The following is a 13,639-nucleotide window of genomic DNA, read 5'->3' as shown; positions in this document are numbered from 1 at the left end:
GAGCATCCCACCCAAACCCACCTCCCTTAGCCCCCCCTACCCTTTAGCCCCGCATTTCCCATGGCCAATCCACCTAACCTGCACATCTTTGGACTGTGGGAGGAAACTGGAGCACCTGGAAGAAACCCACACAGATACAAGGAGAATGTGCAAACTCCATGCAGGCAGCCAACTGAGGGTGGAATCAAACCCATGTCCCTGGTGCTATTAGGCAGCAGTGGTAATCATCGAGCTACTGTGTCACCCTCTTTCAGATGCACTGTACAATTGCTGAATATATCTACCGCCTATTTTTTTAACCCCTGAAAGTTTGCTCAGGCATTTTTACAACCTTGTACATGTATAGGCCACCTGTAGTGACAAAGGCCGTGATTTCTGTTGCTCTTGGGCTCTTGCCTGCATCTTTTAATAGGTTGATTTTACACAGTAGGTCAAATGGCCCTCCTCCTCTATGCTATCCTCCATGTATAGGGTTGGATATGAGTCAGTCCTCATCACTGTATTTACTGTCCAGTAGTAACTGTCGGGCCAGTTTGCTCCATTTACCTTTGGATCTAGTACAACGGGGGAGCTCTAGCTGCTCTGGCTGGGCTCCACTATATAGTGGTTCAGAATGTGCTTGATTCCCTACCTGCCCTGGACCATCCTTGAGGGGACTCTGCTGGTAGGAGATTGTTTTTTATTGGTGGGACTGCTTCCACATGCACGTTATGACCTGACGGTGGGCTGTGCCACAGCTGATCCCTGTGGATTCCTCTGAATTTCCGAGCAGGGTGACTGGTGCTGTGCGGTCGGGGTGTTAACAGGGCTTTTTGAGTCTTCCCGTTCTGGAGTTTGCCGGCCTGATAGGGGGTTTCTGCCGCCAGATCCCCCAGTCCCTCCTTCTCACCGACTCCTCAGATGTGCCTATCCTCTTGTAAACATTCACCGGTTGACTGGGCTCTGTGTTTTGTTCTAGGTTCCCTGCTCTAGAATATCTCCTGTGGCAGTCACATTGCAGTGGAATTTCAGGGGTACTAACTTACCCTGTTCTGTAACTTTGGAGAAGGGTATACCTTGAAACTGTTCCACATGATTTTTGAGGCTGCTGCCCTCAGCTGACTGTCCACCTCCTGCTGTACTGCCATGCAGCTCCTCAACTCGGTGAGGCATCTCCATCATGATCTGAGAACCCATCTGGAAACTTCCTCCCTGCAAATCTGGAAAGATGGTGCTGGCTAGCCAGAGCTCCAGCTCAACCAGCAGGAAGCATGTTTATTTCCTTATAAGTCCATGTGCCTGATTTGGGACTTTTCTATGTCCCTATTCTGCCCATGCCTCCTGGGTCACCCTTTCTCATCCTGTGGCTCTTCAACTGGGCAAGGCAGTTCCCCTCCCAGTGGCAGGACCTGTCTATGGGTGGATATTCCCAATTTGTTCTGATCCCGGGTGAAGGAAGCACCTGGCTCCCCTTTATTCAGCATTGGTTGGAACAGGCTAGTTTAAACTAAAGGGTCTCACTGTTGTGGATACCATTGCCAATTCCAATGTATTTATGCCTTAAAAGCAGCCAATCCAGGCTTCCTGGATTTAAAGAAAGGATGACTTTATTTAAAACAGGAAGAAAAATAAAACACACACGCACACAGATTAGAAATGAGACGTGAGAAAAAACGCAGTTTATATAGACATATTAATCAGTCTTTGGTTTGTCCAAATGGCTTAGACACTGGAACATTGCAGCCATGAAGCTGGATGATTCTGGCAGTGTTAACTCTGCAGGTTGAGCAACCATTTTTGAGATGCTAGGTTTTGCAGATTAGCTGTCAGGAGTTGTCTACATTCCTGTTTGACTGTGGCTTTTGACTGGTGACTTAGTTCCAACAAATAGCCAGAGAGAAATAGTCCTCATCATTGAAGATGGCTGTGCAGTGAAAACAAATAATTTCTTCTTTGCAGTATCCTGGATCTCTGGGTGAGGCAAATGCTTTTTGAATTAACTAGGTATTCTCTCTGTGGTTGTCTTTCTGGTGAACTAGACATTTTCAAATCCTCGAGCATGACAGATTGCTGCTCTTTTAGCATTTATCTCTGTCACTGGTACTGATAATTTTACCTTGGAAGATGAAGAGTTGAAATGTTGCTCTTGAACTTGTGTCATATGATGATCCAACGTCAAAATCAAATCTGCAGAATTATTTTGTTCACTGCAACATTTTGCGCTTTGAACAACTTCAATGAGCTCAAGTGGGCTACTTTGTTCCTTCATATTCTTAGCATTTGCTTCTCTTGCCAAACTTTGCTTTTTTTGTCTCCTGATCTGTCATCAGTGAGTGTGGGAGTATTTTCTCAACCTGAAAATCCTTACAATCACATATTTCAAAATGAACAATGAGATAGCCAATTTGTTTTGATATCTCTGCCCACCACACCACTTACTGAGCCTTGGATGTACACCTAACAATATCCAAGTGTCCCAGGTGTATCCTTTCCAATGCATCTCAATGGAGGAGAGCTGCAATAACTAGCCTCTGGTCATACTCTATTTAGACATTTATGATTACTGTTGTTGCTCAAAGTATGGTTCTCAGCCAATTCCCTGGGCTTTTGGCCCGGCCACCCTCCAACACAATAAAAGATAAAGTCACTACAGTCCTACCAGACCCAAGGGCTGTGCTCTCATTAGCAAGAGACAACTAGTGATGGTTTAATCTGAGGATTTACAGAACTTTAGCTCGGCCACACTTGGAATATTGCATATAGTTCTGGTCACCACACTACCAGAGGGACGTGGATGCTTTGGAGAGGGTACAGAAAAGATTTACCAGGATGTTGCCTGGTCTGGGGATTTTATCTATGAAGGAAGGTTGGATAGACTGAGCTTGTTTTCACTGGAATGTGGGAGGTTGAGGGGCGACCTGACAGAGGTTTGTAAGATTGTGAACGGCATGGATAGAGTGGAAGGTATGAGGCTTTTTCCCAGGTTGGAAGGATCAATTACTCGGGGACACAGGTTCAAGGTGCGGGGGTAGGGGGGGTGGGGGCGATGTTTAAAAGAGATATGCGAGGCAGTTTTTCACACAATGGGTGATGAGTGCCTGGAATGTGCTGCCAGAGTAGGTGGTGGAAGCAGTCACAATTGCAGCATTCAAGAAGGACCTGGATGAATACATGACTAGGCAAGGAATAGAGGGACATGGATCCTGTAAGCGAAAACCGTCTTAGTATGGAAGGGCAAAATGTGTTGGTGCAGTCTGGGAGGGCTGCAGGCTCTGTTCTTGTGCTGTATTGTTCTTTGTCACCACAGCTCAGGTGAGGGGAGAGATTGAGAAAGAGTCCTTCATGGTAACCTTAGCTAGTGTGGGAATTGAACCCATGCTGTTGGCATCACTCTGCTTTGCAAATCAGCCATCCAGCTAACTAACCCCTAAAACATTATTGATGGTTCGTAGCACAGGCTTGGTCACGGTTTTGTTCTTGTTAAATCTCTTTTAGCCTGTTTTGGCTTGAGGGCTACTCTCAGCCTTAAGAAACATTTATTTCACACTTTTGTTTGTTAGTTCAATAATTTTTTTCTTCAGTTTGGGTTCTGCCATAAGTCTAAGTCGCCAATGAATTCACCTACCAATTGTGCCTTGACTGTTTGGCTCACAATGGTTTATTCCTGCACCAGTTGATTCCAGTATTTTCCTAATGATAATACCAGGCTAACTGACCTAATATTCTTTATTTTCTTACTTGCTCCTTTCTTGAAGAGTGGTGTAACATCCAATTCACTTGGACCCTTCCCCAATCTCGAAAAAAAAATCACAACTAATGCATGCACTATTTCTTCAGCTAACCTAGAAATTTAGGTCTAGGCCATTAGGCCTAGGGAATTTGTTGGTTATTAGCCCCATTAATTTCTCCTTTGCTTTATCTGTGCTAATATTAATGACTTACATTAATGTTTTTACTCACTCTAGTTACAGCGTGGGTTTTAATATGTTGTTCCTGGTAATTGTTTTGTCTAATGACAGACATAAAATATTTGCTAATATCTCTGCTATTTCTTTATTTCCTGTTGTAACTTCCCCTGTCTCAACTTCTAAGGGACCCTCACTCTTTTTTAAATACATTTATAGAAGATCTTGCAATCTAGTTTTGATATTTTTTGCTAGTTTACTCTCATTCCATTATCTCCCTCTTTATCAGGTTTTATGCTTTACAAGTTTCTAAAAATTTCTCCCATTCTAATGCTCACTACAGCTCTTGGCATTTTTACAAGCCTCTTCTTTTAATATATTACTATCCCAAACCTTTGTTAGCCACTGATGGAGCACTTTCCCTGTGGAATTCTTTTATTTCTCAATGGAATGTACATTCGTTGAAAATTATGAAAAAATATTGTCCATATCCTATTCTTCAATTAGCCCTTTTAATCTAATTTCCCATTCTACCTTAACCAATCTGATCTTGTGTCTATGTAATTGGCTTTATTTGAGTTTGACAATCTAGTTCCAGATTTGCGTACCTGAGTCTCAAAGTGAAATTCTACCATATTAAGATCACTCTGACCTGGAGCATCCCTAGTAGTTAATCCTGCATCATTATTAAGGAAAGGTTTAAAATGATGTCTTCACAGTTGTTTCATAAGATATTATTCCTGCAACATGTCTTGGATTCACTCCATGAATTCACCCGTGAAATTACATTAGCAGATTTGATTATTCCTGAACCAGAATTACGACCAGTTCACTTGTGATGGGCCCAGATCAGGACAGATGAATTTGTCGTGCATTCGAACATTTGTTACAAACCACTTTTGATTTCTTTTTGGCATCTACAGATTAAGGAGCTCCGGCTTACACTGAGAAGATGTTAAGTGTAAAGATTTTCTCTGTATTTACACAATTCTCTTTATTTTCCTTTCTCTTGTTGCAGCTACAAGTGGGAACTTTTCCTGTGTTCAGACACTCTGTGATTTCAAGTCCCCTTTAAATGTCCATGATGATGTAAGTGATAACCACACTGTGGATTCATTGAAAACCAGCCTGGGTGAGGCTGAAGCTTTAGTCTTGTTTATTGGTCTTGTGTTAATGATGAATTGAAATGGAACAGAGTGGATTTCAGATCTCCAGAGTGCAAATGTGGGAAAAAATAATCTTGCAAATTTGGAAACTGGGAACTTAAAGTTCCATCATTGAGAGGAGTCATTATCTTGGATTGGTGACTCAACAGACAGATGAACAATGACACCATGATGTTATCAGTAACTCAACCAACAATTTTAACCAATGATTATTGTATATTTAGAAGGACATATTGATTTTTATGTGATTCAAGCACTACAAATCTTTGGAGATTACGTTGTTCCAATGACCTGGTGACCTGATGCTCTAGTAACTGAAGGATCCAATTATCCAGTAATCTGGTTTGTTGTCGATCTGGTGACCTGGTACCTCTGTATCCTGATGTCTCCAGGTTCAGGTGTAAATACTGTGACTGAGAGTATCTGGAATCTTCCGTACATGGGTGAGTGGGGAAGGTTCCATGGAAAGAATTTTACCATTAACCCCAGTCCCAAAGCATTGGTGGAGAGGAGGGAGTCGGTGAAATTCCTTGGGGGTGGTCTTCTTCTTGGGCTCCTCAATCTCTTGTCAGTTTTAGAGTGGGATGGGTGATTGTGAAACTGATGTGTAAGGAGTCATGCAGTTAAAGTCTAGACGCATGAGTCACAAACCTACCAATTCATTCTGGGGTGGACTCAATGGTAACTTGTAAAATGATGGGAATGTGTTGCAGTTTCAATGGATTTTTGACACTATTTGTCTATCTATTTGGATGCCCAATGGTGAGGATCTGGCACCAACTATTGCAAGAACTCAGGTCTGTATGATCCTGTAACTTCCCTACTTCTTTTTAACTGACTCTGAGTGGCAGTGGGACTCTCAAAGATGAACTCACTAAAGTTGAGCATTCGGACAGCTGAGATTCTGACCTATCACCCCTGAATGAGAGGCATTGCATCCAACAAAGGCACCAACAGATGTTGGTAGGGCACTTGGTCCTGGATTACTATCTCTCTGTCTGTCTCTCTCTTGTCCAGGATGGCTGCACTCCACTGATCCTGGCTGCACAGATGAGCAACTATGAGATGTGCAGGTGCCTGATTGTCAGAGGAGGAGATGTGAATAGCAGGGACAAACAGGGAAGGTGAGATGTGTCTACCAGGTGGCAAAATATTACTCGATGGGAAGACAGGTAAAGAGTGAGTGGGGGTGAGTAAAATCCCCCAATAAAACTCCTTAATTACATTCTTCAGAAGGACATCAATCAATGAGGCATTAGATCGGAAGCTGTTCAGTTCCAGGATAGGCTGGCTAGACCACCTTGGTCCCTTAGACTTTACTCTAGTTGTACTTAAAGGGGTTAGCCCTGTTCCTCTCCCTCACACAGTCTCACTCTCTATATTCCTTATGCTCCCTCTGTGCTGCCCCTATGGGAGGAGTGGCATTGGGACATGGTGTGGGTGTAGGGATTATAGGGATCTGGAAAGATTATCAGGGGTATAGATAAGACCATTTCAGATTTATTTGTCAAAAGCCTCCTAATTCCAGACTGGGTGGATGGTGACTCTTTTGAGGGGCTCTGAGAAACTGGGCTGACTTCACATTGACCTCCAGGCAACATGAATCATCCCTGCAATGCAGCCTGCCAAGGTCAAGTCTTACAACCTCCAACCTTATCCTACACTGGTCCCTGGGAAAGGGTCACTGCTGTTCACAATTGTCCAGAGTCAGACCAACTCCATGGAAGTCTAAGCCAGAACATTGATAGCAAATGTTGGTTCACTCTTGCCGGTCTCAATATTCCATATTCTCTATCGTAACATTTCCTGAAAAAAATTTATCTTTAGTACATTTGATTCAGTACTCTAGGGCAGAGCAAATCAGTCCCTTCACCCGCTTAGGGATGACTCTGACTCTCTACATTTTTGCCATCACTCTCAGGAGCTTCTCCCACAAACTGACCACTCCATCACTGAACTCTATCCAGTGTTTATTCAGGAATTTATCATCCCTTCCAGACCAGGGTGTCTTCTCTGGGTCCTACTGTTCTTGTTAAAATGATAGAAATTGTCTTAAGATAGCTCCTTATTAAACCATATCTTGGCTCATTAAGGGTCTTGTTGACTACCCACCCCTCATTCTCCACCTCTTCGGTAGAAGCACATTCTACTGCCTATGTAACAGTGAAGCTGAGGACGATTGGACAATTTGGCCATTAATGGCTTAACCATGTGGACGGCTGAGTCTCAGGCCTGCATGCAGGAAGATGTTATCGGAATTTGGCATTCTCACTGCTAACAAGTGGGCTTAGTCTCTGCTTTTCTCCCCGAACATAGAACAGCCTTGATGCTGGCTTGTGAAAATGACAGCGTGGAGACAGTGGACGTGCTTGTCCGGAGTGGAGCTAATGTCAGCCTTCTGGATGCCTTGGGTCATGATGCCAGACACTACAGTATGGTGACTGGAAATACAGACATTCTGCAGCTACTTCACATGGCCACTCATGGAAGCTTCTGGAACAGTGGTAGGTTATGTGCTTTATGTGCCTTGGAATAGTATTGCCAGACAATTCCTCCTCTCCCCACCCAATATAAACAAATTACTGAGATCTAAATAATCCTCACCTCGTACCTGAGTTCAAAGGGATGTGGCCTTGTTCTAGGCCCCATGAATGCTGCTCTCCAGCCACCTACATGTCTTGGAACAGCCACCTTGGAATGTTCATGGACAACTGCTCTCCCTGATTTTTTTAAGAAAAGGTCATTCACAGGATGAGGGTGTTGCTGGCTAGGCCAGCATTTATTGCCCATCCCTAGTTGCTGGAGGCAGTTAAAATGTCAACCACATAGCTGTGGGTTTGGAGTCACATGTAGGCCAGACCAGGTAAGGATAATGATTTCCTTCCCTGAAGGACATTAGTGAACCAGATGGGGTTTTTCCTGACAATCAACAATGGATTAATGGTCATCATTAGACACTAATTCCAGATTTTCTGCCATTGTGGGATTTTAACCCAGGTCCCCAGAACATTACCTGGGTATCTGGTAATCGTTAGTGATTATACCACTAGGCCGTTGCCTCCCCTTTTGTAGTACTGTTAATTTTCCACCAGTTCTTTGTGATCATCGGTAAGAGTTCCTGCTGGTTTATGTTTGCAGATCATCAAAAGTAAGGCATGGGACAAAAAAAAATAAAAAGTGTTTGAATTTATTCACTCCCTATCCTCCACAATTGGACTTTTGTGGACTCTCTGGCAATCAACGAAGGATAGGTTTCCTAAAAGAACGAAATTCTGGGGAATAATTCTGCAAAAATGCCACCCATTCTACACATAAAACAATTTACATTTATAAAGCATCTTGAACATAATGAAATGTCCCAAGGCATTCACAAGAGATTTGTAAAACAAAGTACTGCATTGAACTTCACATAAGGAAATATGAGGTCAGTTGGCCAAAAGCTTAGTCAAAATGTCAATTTTAAGACGTCTCTTAAAGGAGGAAAGCCAAGTATTGAGAGGGAGAGATATAGGGAGGGAATTCCAGAGCTTGGGACCTAGGTGGCTGAAGATCTGAGGATACAGAATCACATAAGGCAGGAAGCTTGGAAGGTTGTGGGGTTAAAGCAAGTTACAAGGACAGGGAGAGGCAAGATCATAGAGGGATTTGAAAACAAAAATTAGAATATTAAAATTAAGGTGTTGATTGACTGGAAGCTAATGTCAGTCAGTGAGCACCATGATAGGATTTTGCTGTGAGTTTTGACCACAGATTTTTGGAAGATCTTGAGTTTATGGAATGTGTGAAAGAACACTGAGTATTGCATTGGAATAGCCAAGTTTGGTTGCAACTAAGGCATGAATGGGAGCATCAGCAGCAGATGAGCTAAAACAGAAGCAAAGTCATGCTCTAACCAATCATATATTTTACAGATGATTTATCCAAAATTCCATTAACACATCATCCTAGAATCATTGAATACAGAAGAGACTATGAGGCCCATTGAGTCTGCATTGCCAAAATCATGTTATTACCTACACTAGTCCTACTTCCCTGCACTTTGCCCATAGACTTGAATGTTATGACACTCAAGTGCTCATCCAAATACTTTCCAAAGGTTCTGAGGTTGCCTGCCTCAATTACCTCATCAGGCAATACACTCCAGACCCTCACCACCATCTGGGTGAAAAAAAAGTTTTCCTCAAATCACTCTAGACCCCTATTTACCTTGTTCCTGACCCTTGGATTAAGTGGACTAAGGCATTCTATTCACCCTGTCCATGCCCCTCGTTATATTATACATCTCTATCAGCTGTCCCACCCCACAAACCTTCTCTGCTGCAAAGAATATCCGAGCTTATCCACTCTCTCGGTGTAGTCAAAATGCTCTGTGGATCTCCTTTGCACCCCATTCAGAGATATCACATACTTCCTATAGTGCGGAGACCAGAACTGCGCATCATACTTCAGCTGTGGGCTAACCAACATTCGTAACAGATCAATATGACTTCCCTGCTCTTATAACCCATGCCACAATTGATAAAGGCAAGCACCACATATGTCTTAAAAATCTTATCAACCTGTCCTTCTGCCTTTGGGGATCTGTGGACAAGATCCCTCTGTTCCTCTGAGCTTCCTAGAGTTTCCTCCCACTGACATTCAAAAGGAGAGAGAAGAGTTGAAGTTGTGACTGAACATTTGTTATTCAGACATTCCCTTCCTCCCTGTGAAGTTGTATTTAAAGATGAGAAATGTTGAAATTTAAACATGTTTTGTGATGTGTTTTTCTTTTGTGCAATGGATGATCCTATATCGGTTTTATGAGGTGTAGAACCTCCACTCCAGCAATGAGAAAGCATTTTTCTTTCACAAATGCACGTTAAAGTTCTTGTATGAGAGAATTTGTTCACACAGTACAGCTTTTAGTGGTGCTACACAGACTGATCTCTGAGGGTAATAGTCAGTGAGGACTTTACATTTCCATATATCCATGCATAAGAACATTGGCTGGGGGTGGCATGGGAGATAGCCATGGTGCATTCAAACAGAGGACATCCTGATTGTCCTTCCTGGATCTGCACAATGTTTCTACATTATATCGAGGCTGAATTTGACAGCTAAAGTGGTACCTGGGCTTACATAACTGGTGGCACTGGGCCCAGGAGTACTGTACCATTACCCTACTCCTGAGTGATTTTGATTGCAAGATGCTATTTCATTTCCTGCATTTCATAAAGCTTATTTCCGTGTTTGATTTATTCCTCAACAGAACCCGAATTAAGGAGGAGGCAACATCAGGTAATAGACCTGGACTTGAGATTATCAATAACTGACCAGAAATGCAGCCTGCTTCAGATTTGAAACACACACGACATACCCCCATAATGTTTTCCATCTTTGTTCAAAATTAAAACAGGAAGGTGCAACTTTACTTCAAAAGTTCCAGTTACGGAATGCTTTAGTTCATATTGCATGCAGTAAAATATAGATAATTGCTATTAAGTTACATTAAATGTAATTATTTAAAAATTTCAAATCTTACGTTGGTAGACTTTTGGAATATAAAGCCATACAGTGTCACAGAGACAAATCAGGTAGGTGAAATAAAATAAAGACCAGTCATGATCTCATTCAATGGTGAAAGGCTTGAGGGCCTGAACAGCCTTTGCACCTTGTTCCTATTCTCCTTTCCCCTGATTACTTCTTCCTTTAATTGTAGCTACTCTTGCTAGAAGATCTGTAGACATTGGCATGTCACATTTGCCTGTCGAGCACCATCCTTCCACTTTCAATGTAGTCTGTCCGCACCCACTTTGTGACATCCATCATTCAACAAAGCCCCTCTTTCCCCTGCCCACAACTTTGCCCATGTGTGATACCATCCACTCCAATCTTCACTTTGGTTTCTTCTAGCATATTCCTTTTCACCATTATTGTTTTTATCTTTTTTTCAATTCATTCTCAATCCATATTTTAAACTTCCAGCTTTTTACATGATCTGCAATATTATGTACAACTCTTCCATCCGAAGCACATCCTTTTCATTCTTCTTTCAGCCTGATGCTCACTGTTTGTCTCAATATAGACTGTGGATAAATCTCACGTCATTACAGTTAATGTCAAATTTCAGCAACACTATCATCAGAGCTCACAATATTTTGAGTACGTTTCTGTAGATTTTTTAGGAGTAGTCCTGGGCATTTTTATCACTTCATTTTTGAGATTGGTGTAAACTAATTGACGGAAGTTGATTACTATGCCAGGAATCATCATTTTTCCTCATTTCCCTTTCCCTCTGGTTTCTTTGTCATCCTTCGGAAATTTCCTCTTCCCAAATCTCTTCTTTCCTTCTTCTGTCTTTTCTCTTCCTGATTTTCTCTCCCACGTGCAAATACTATATGGCAGCACTCGTGGAGATAATGAATGGGGGATTCTGTGAGATAATTCCACATATTAAATGCAGTCTCTACTTTGGCTTAGAGAAAAAAAAAACACATCAAAACCCATCAAGTTCTGCTTTTGCCATCCAGGCATGCAGATGCTGCAATAAAAATAGCCTCATTTACCATATAATGGTCAATTTGATCAGTTGATTCATAACAGATATAATGTGAGGAAAATCCCAATGGTTTATCAGATATTTGATTCAGACACCCCAGGAATTTATGGGACTCATATAAAATTACCTTGAATCATTCATACTTCACTGCCGTGTGAAGGGCAATAATTATTAGCCTCTACGTTAACGGTCCAACAAAGATTGATTCTGAAAGGCAATGAGCAATTGCAGAGGAGTCCATTTGTTGAACCTGGAACAACCACAGTGTTCATGGGAGACAGGGAGTACTCTTAATCCTCTTGATTCAAACGAAATTTGCCAAACTAAATTTGAAAGGCTTTTCCAAGGTGATCCCTACTGTCCAATTCTTATGGGCATAGTCTGTGCATCACCCACCAGAAACAGGCAAATGGGTTGCTCTTTCATTTACGGACCCCTGAAAATTAAAAGAGGCATGATTTCAGCATTGATGAAGTACAGAATTATCTTGTATTAGTGTGGTAGTACATGAGACAGCATGGCAATCGGAGTTGATGTGCGTAGAGCAACTTATTGGACAGTAGTCTGGCTTTTCTGATGTTTGGGAGATGCTTCAGCAGCGCAGATTGGAGCTGTGCTTTGAGTTTCTGTGGAATTAGCTGGGAAATTCCACTGAGTTTGGAACCCTTCAAATAAACCCCTTAACGCAGAAGAATTTGGACATCACTTATCCGCCAGCCTGACAAACTACTTACCATTGCATCCTTAGATTAGTTCATCGAGTTCATAGAATCCCTACAGTATGGAAGCAGATCATTCGGCCCAACAAGTCCACACCGACCCTCATAGCATCCCACCCAGAGCCATCCCCCTAATACCCATCTAATCCACTCATCCCTGAACATTATGGGCAATTAAGCATGGCCAATCCACCTAGCCTGCACACCTTTGGACTGCGGGAGGAAACCGGAGCACCTGGAGGAAACCCACGTAGACATGGGGAGAATGTGCAAACTCCACACAGACAGTGGGTGGAGGGTGGAATTGAACCCAGGACACTGGCACTGTGAGGAAACAGTGCTAACCACCGTGCCACCCCCTTATTATTTGTTATTCTACCAGTCCACCAAGGACTATACATACCTGGTACTCTTGCACCCTATTTACGTGGCACCTTAGCCCATAATTTACAATCAGTGTAATCCCACATTTACCTTACAAACTAACACTTTCACAGCAGCTGACAAAATGTCCAGCTATGCTGCTGGACATTTAGATCTGAAAACACAGCACACTGCTGAGAAAAAGGCACATTGGTTTGACTTACTTTAACTATTCTGAAGCATGGGGAAATTGTACTCATTTCAGCTCTGCTCTGCATTTCTGGAGGAGCTGGGATTTCAATTCCTGGCTAGAAATGTGGAGCTCAATACTACAGTAAAATGAGATGAGAAGAGTGGTGATCCAACTGTGATTGCCATTCCTTAGGATATTCAACCCCTTGTCATTTGTGGAGTATAAATTGTTCTCCATTCAGTATTTTGTGTTGAGAACTCTTCTGGATTGCTTAATAGTCTACAGCCTCCCAATGACAAATATATAATTGTTTAACTTGGAATTACTGATGGTTTTAATAAGACAAACAAGTTAATTTATTCCTCACGTCTGAATGTACATCATTTGGATTTATCTACTTGTTCGACCCACTGAGTAGCTCCCACTGACTTATCATTTTTATAAAATGTAACGTAGACTTTATGGAACACACTTTTCACATTCCTTTGCTGATTTCTGCAATCATCCTCCTCTTTCTCCATCTCCCCTTGATACATGGTGATAACCTCAGAGCTTTCCCTCCCCTTCATGTCAGCAAAGACTCCTTTTGCTCTTTAGATTTCTCTGCTATGCACATGTCGTCCCTCAGAAAGTCCTTCTGTGTCTCTCTGAACCTAATTCTATCTTTCCAGTTTGTTTCCATCTGAACTCCATCCTCCCACCATTTTTCTTTGGATTTTTATCGTACTTGCTGTGTTGCAGCCCAGTTGGGAATGGGGTACTGATTCCTTTCCTTG

The 13,639-nt window shown here is 42.3% G+C and overlaps 1 protein-coding gene across 1 annotated transcript in view; it reads left to right on the top strand.

Annotated features, from left to right (window-relative positions):
- Positions 1-13,639, top strand: part of LOC109921048 (ankycorbin-like) — an 87,066-nt gene that overhangs the window by 24,404 nt on the left and 49,023 nt on the right. The window contains exons 6-9 of the mRNA XM_048613892.1: positions 4,903-4,973; positions 6,068-6,174; positions 7,367-7,554; positions 10,299-10,327. Of these exons, the coding sequence (XP_048469849.1) occupies positions 4,903-4,973; positions 6,068-6,174; positions 7,367-7,554; positions 10,299-10,327 (395 nt within the window). The remainder of the gene's footprint in view (positions 1-4,902; positions 4,974-6,067; positions 6,175-7,366; positions 7,555-10,298; positions 10,328-13,639) is intronic.

Source organism: Rhincodon typus, chromosome 29 (genome assembly GCF_021869965.1).
Source record: "Rhincodon typus isolate 14 chromosome 29, sRhiTyp1.1, whole genome shotgun sequence".
NCBI lineage: Eukaryota > Metazoa > Chordata > Chondrichthyes > Orectolobiformes > Rhincodontidae > Rhincodon > Rhincodon typus.
This window is presented reverse-complemented; position numbering and strand designations above follow the sequence as displayed.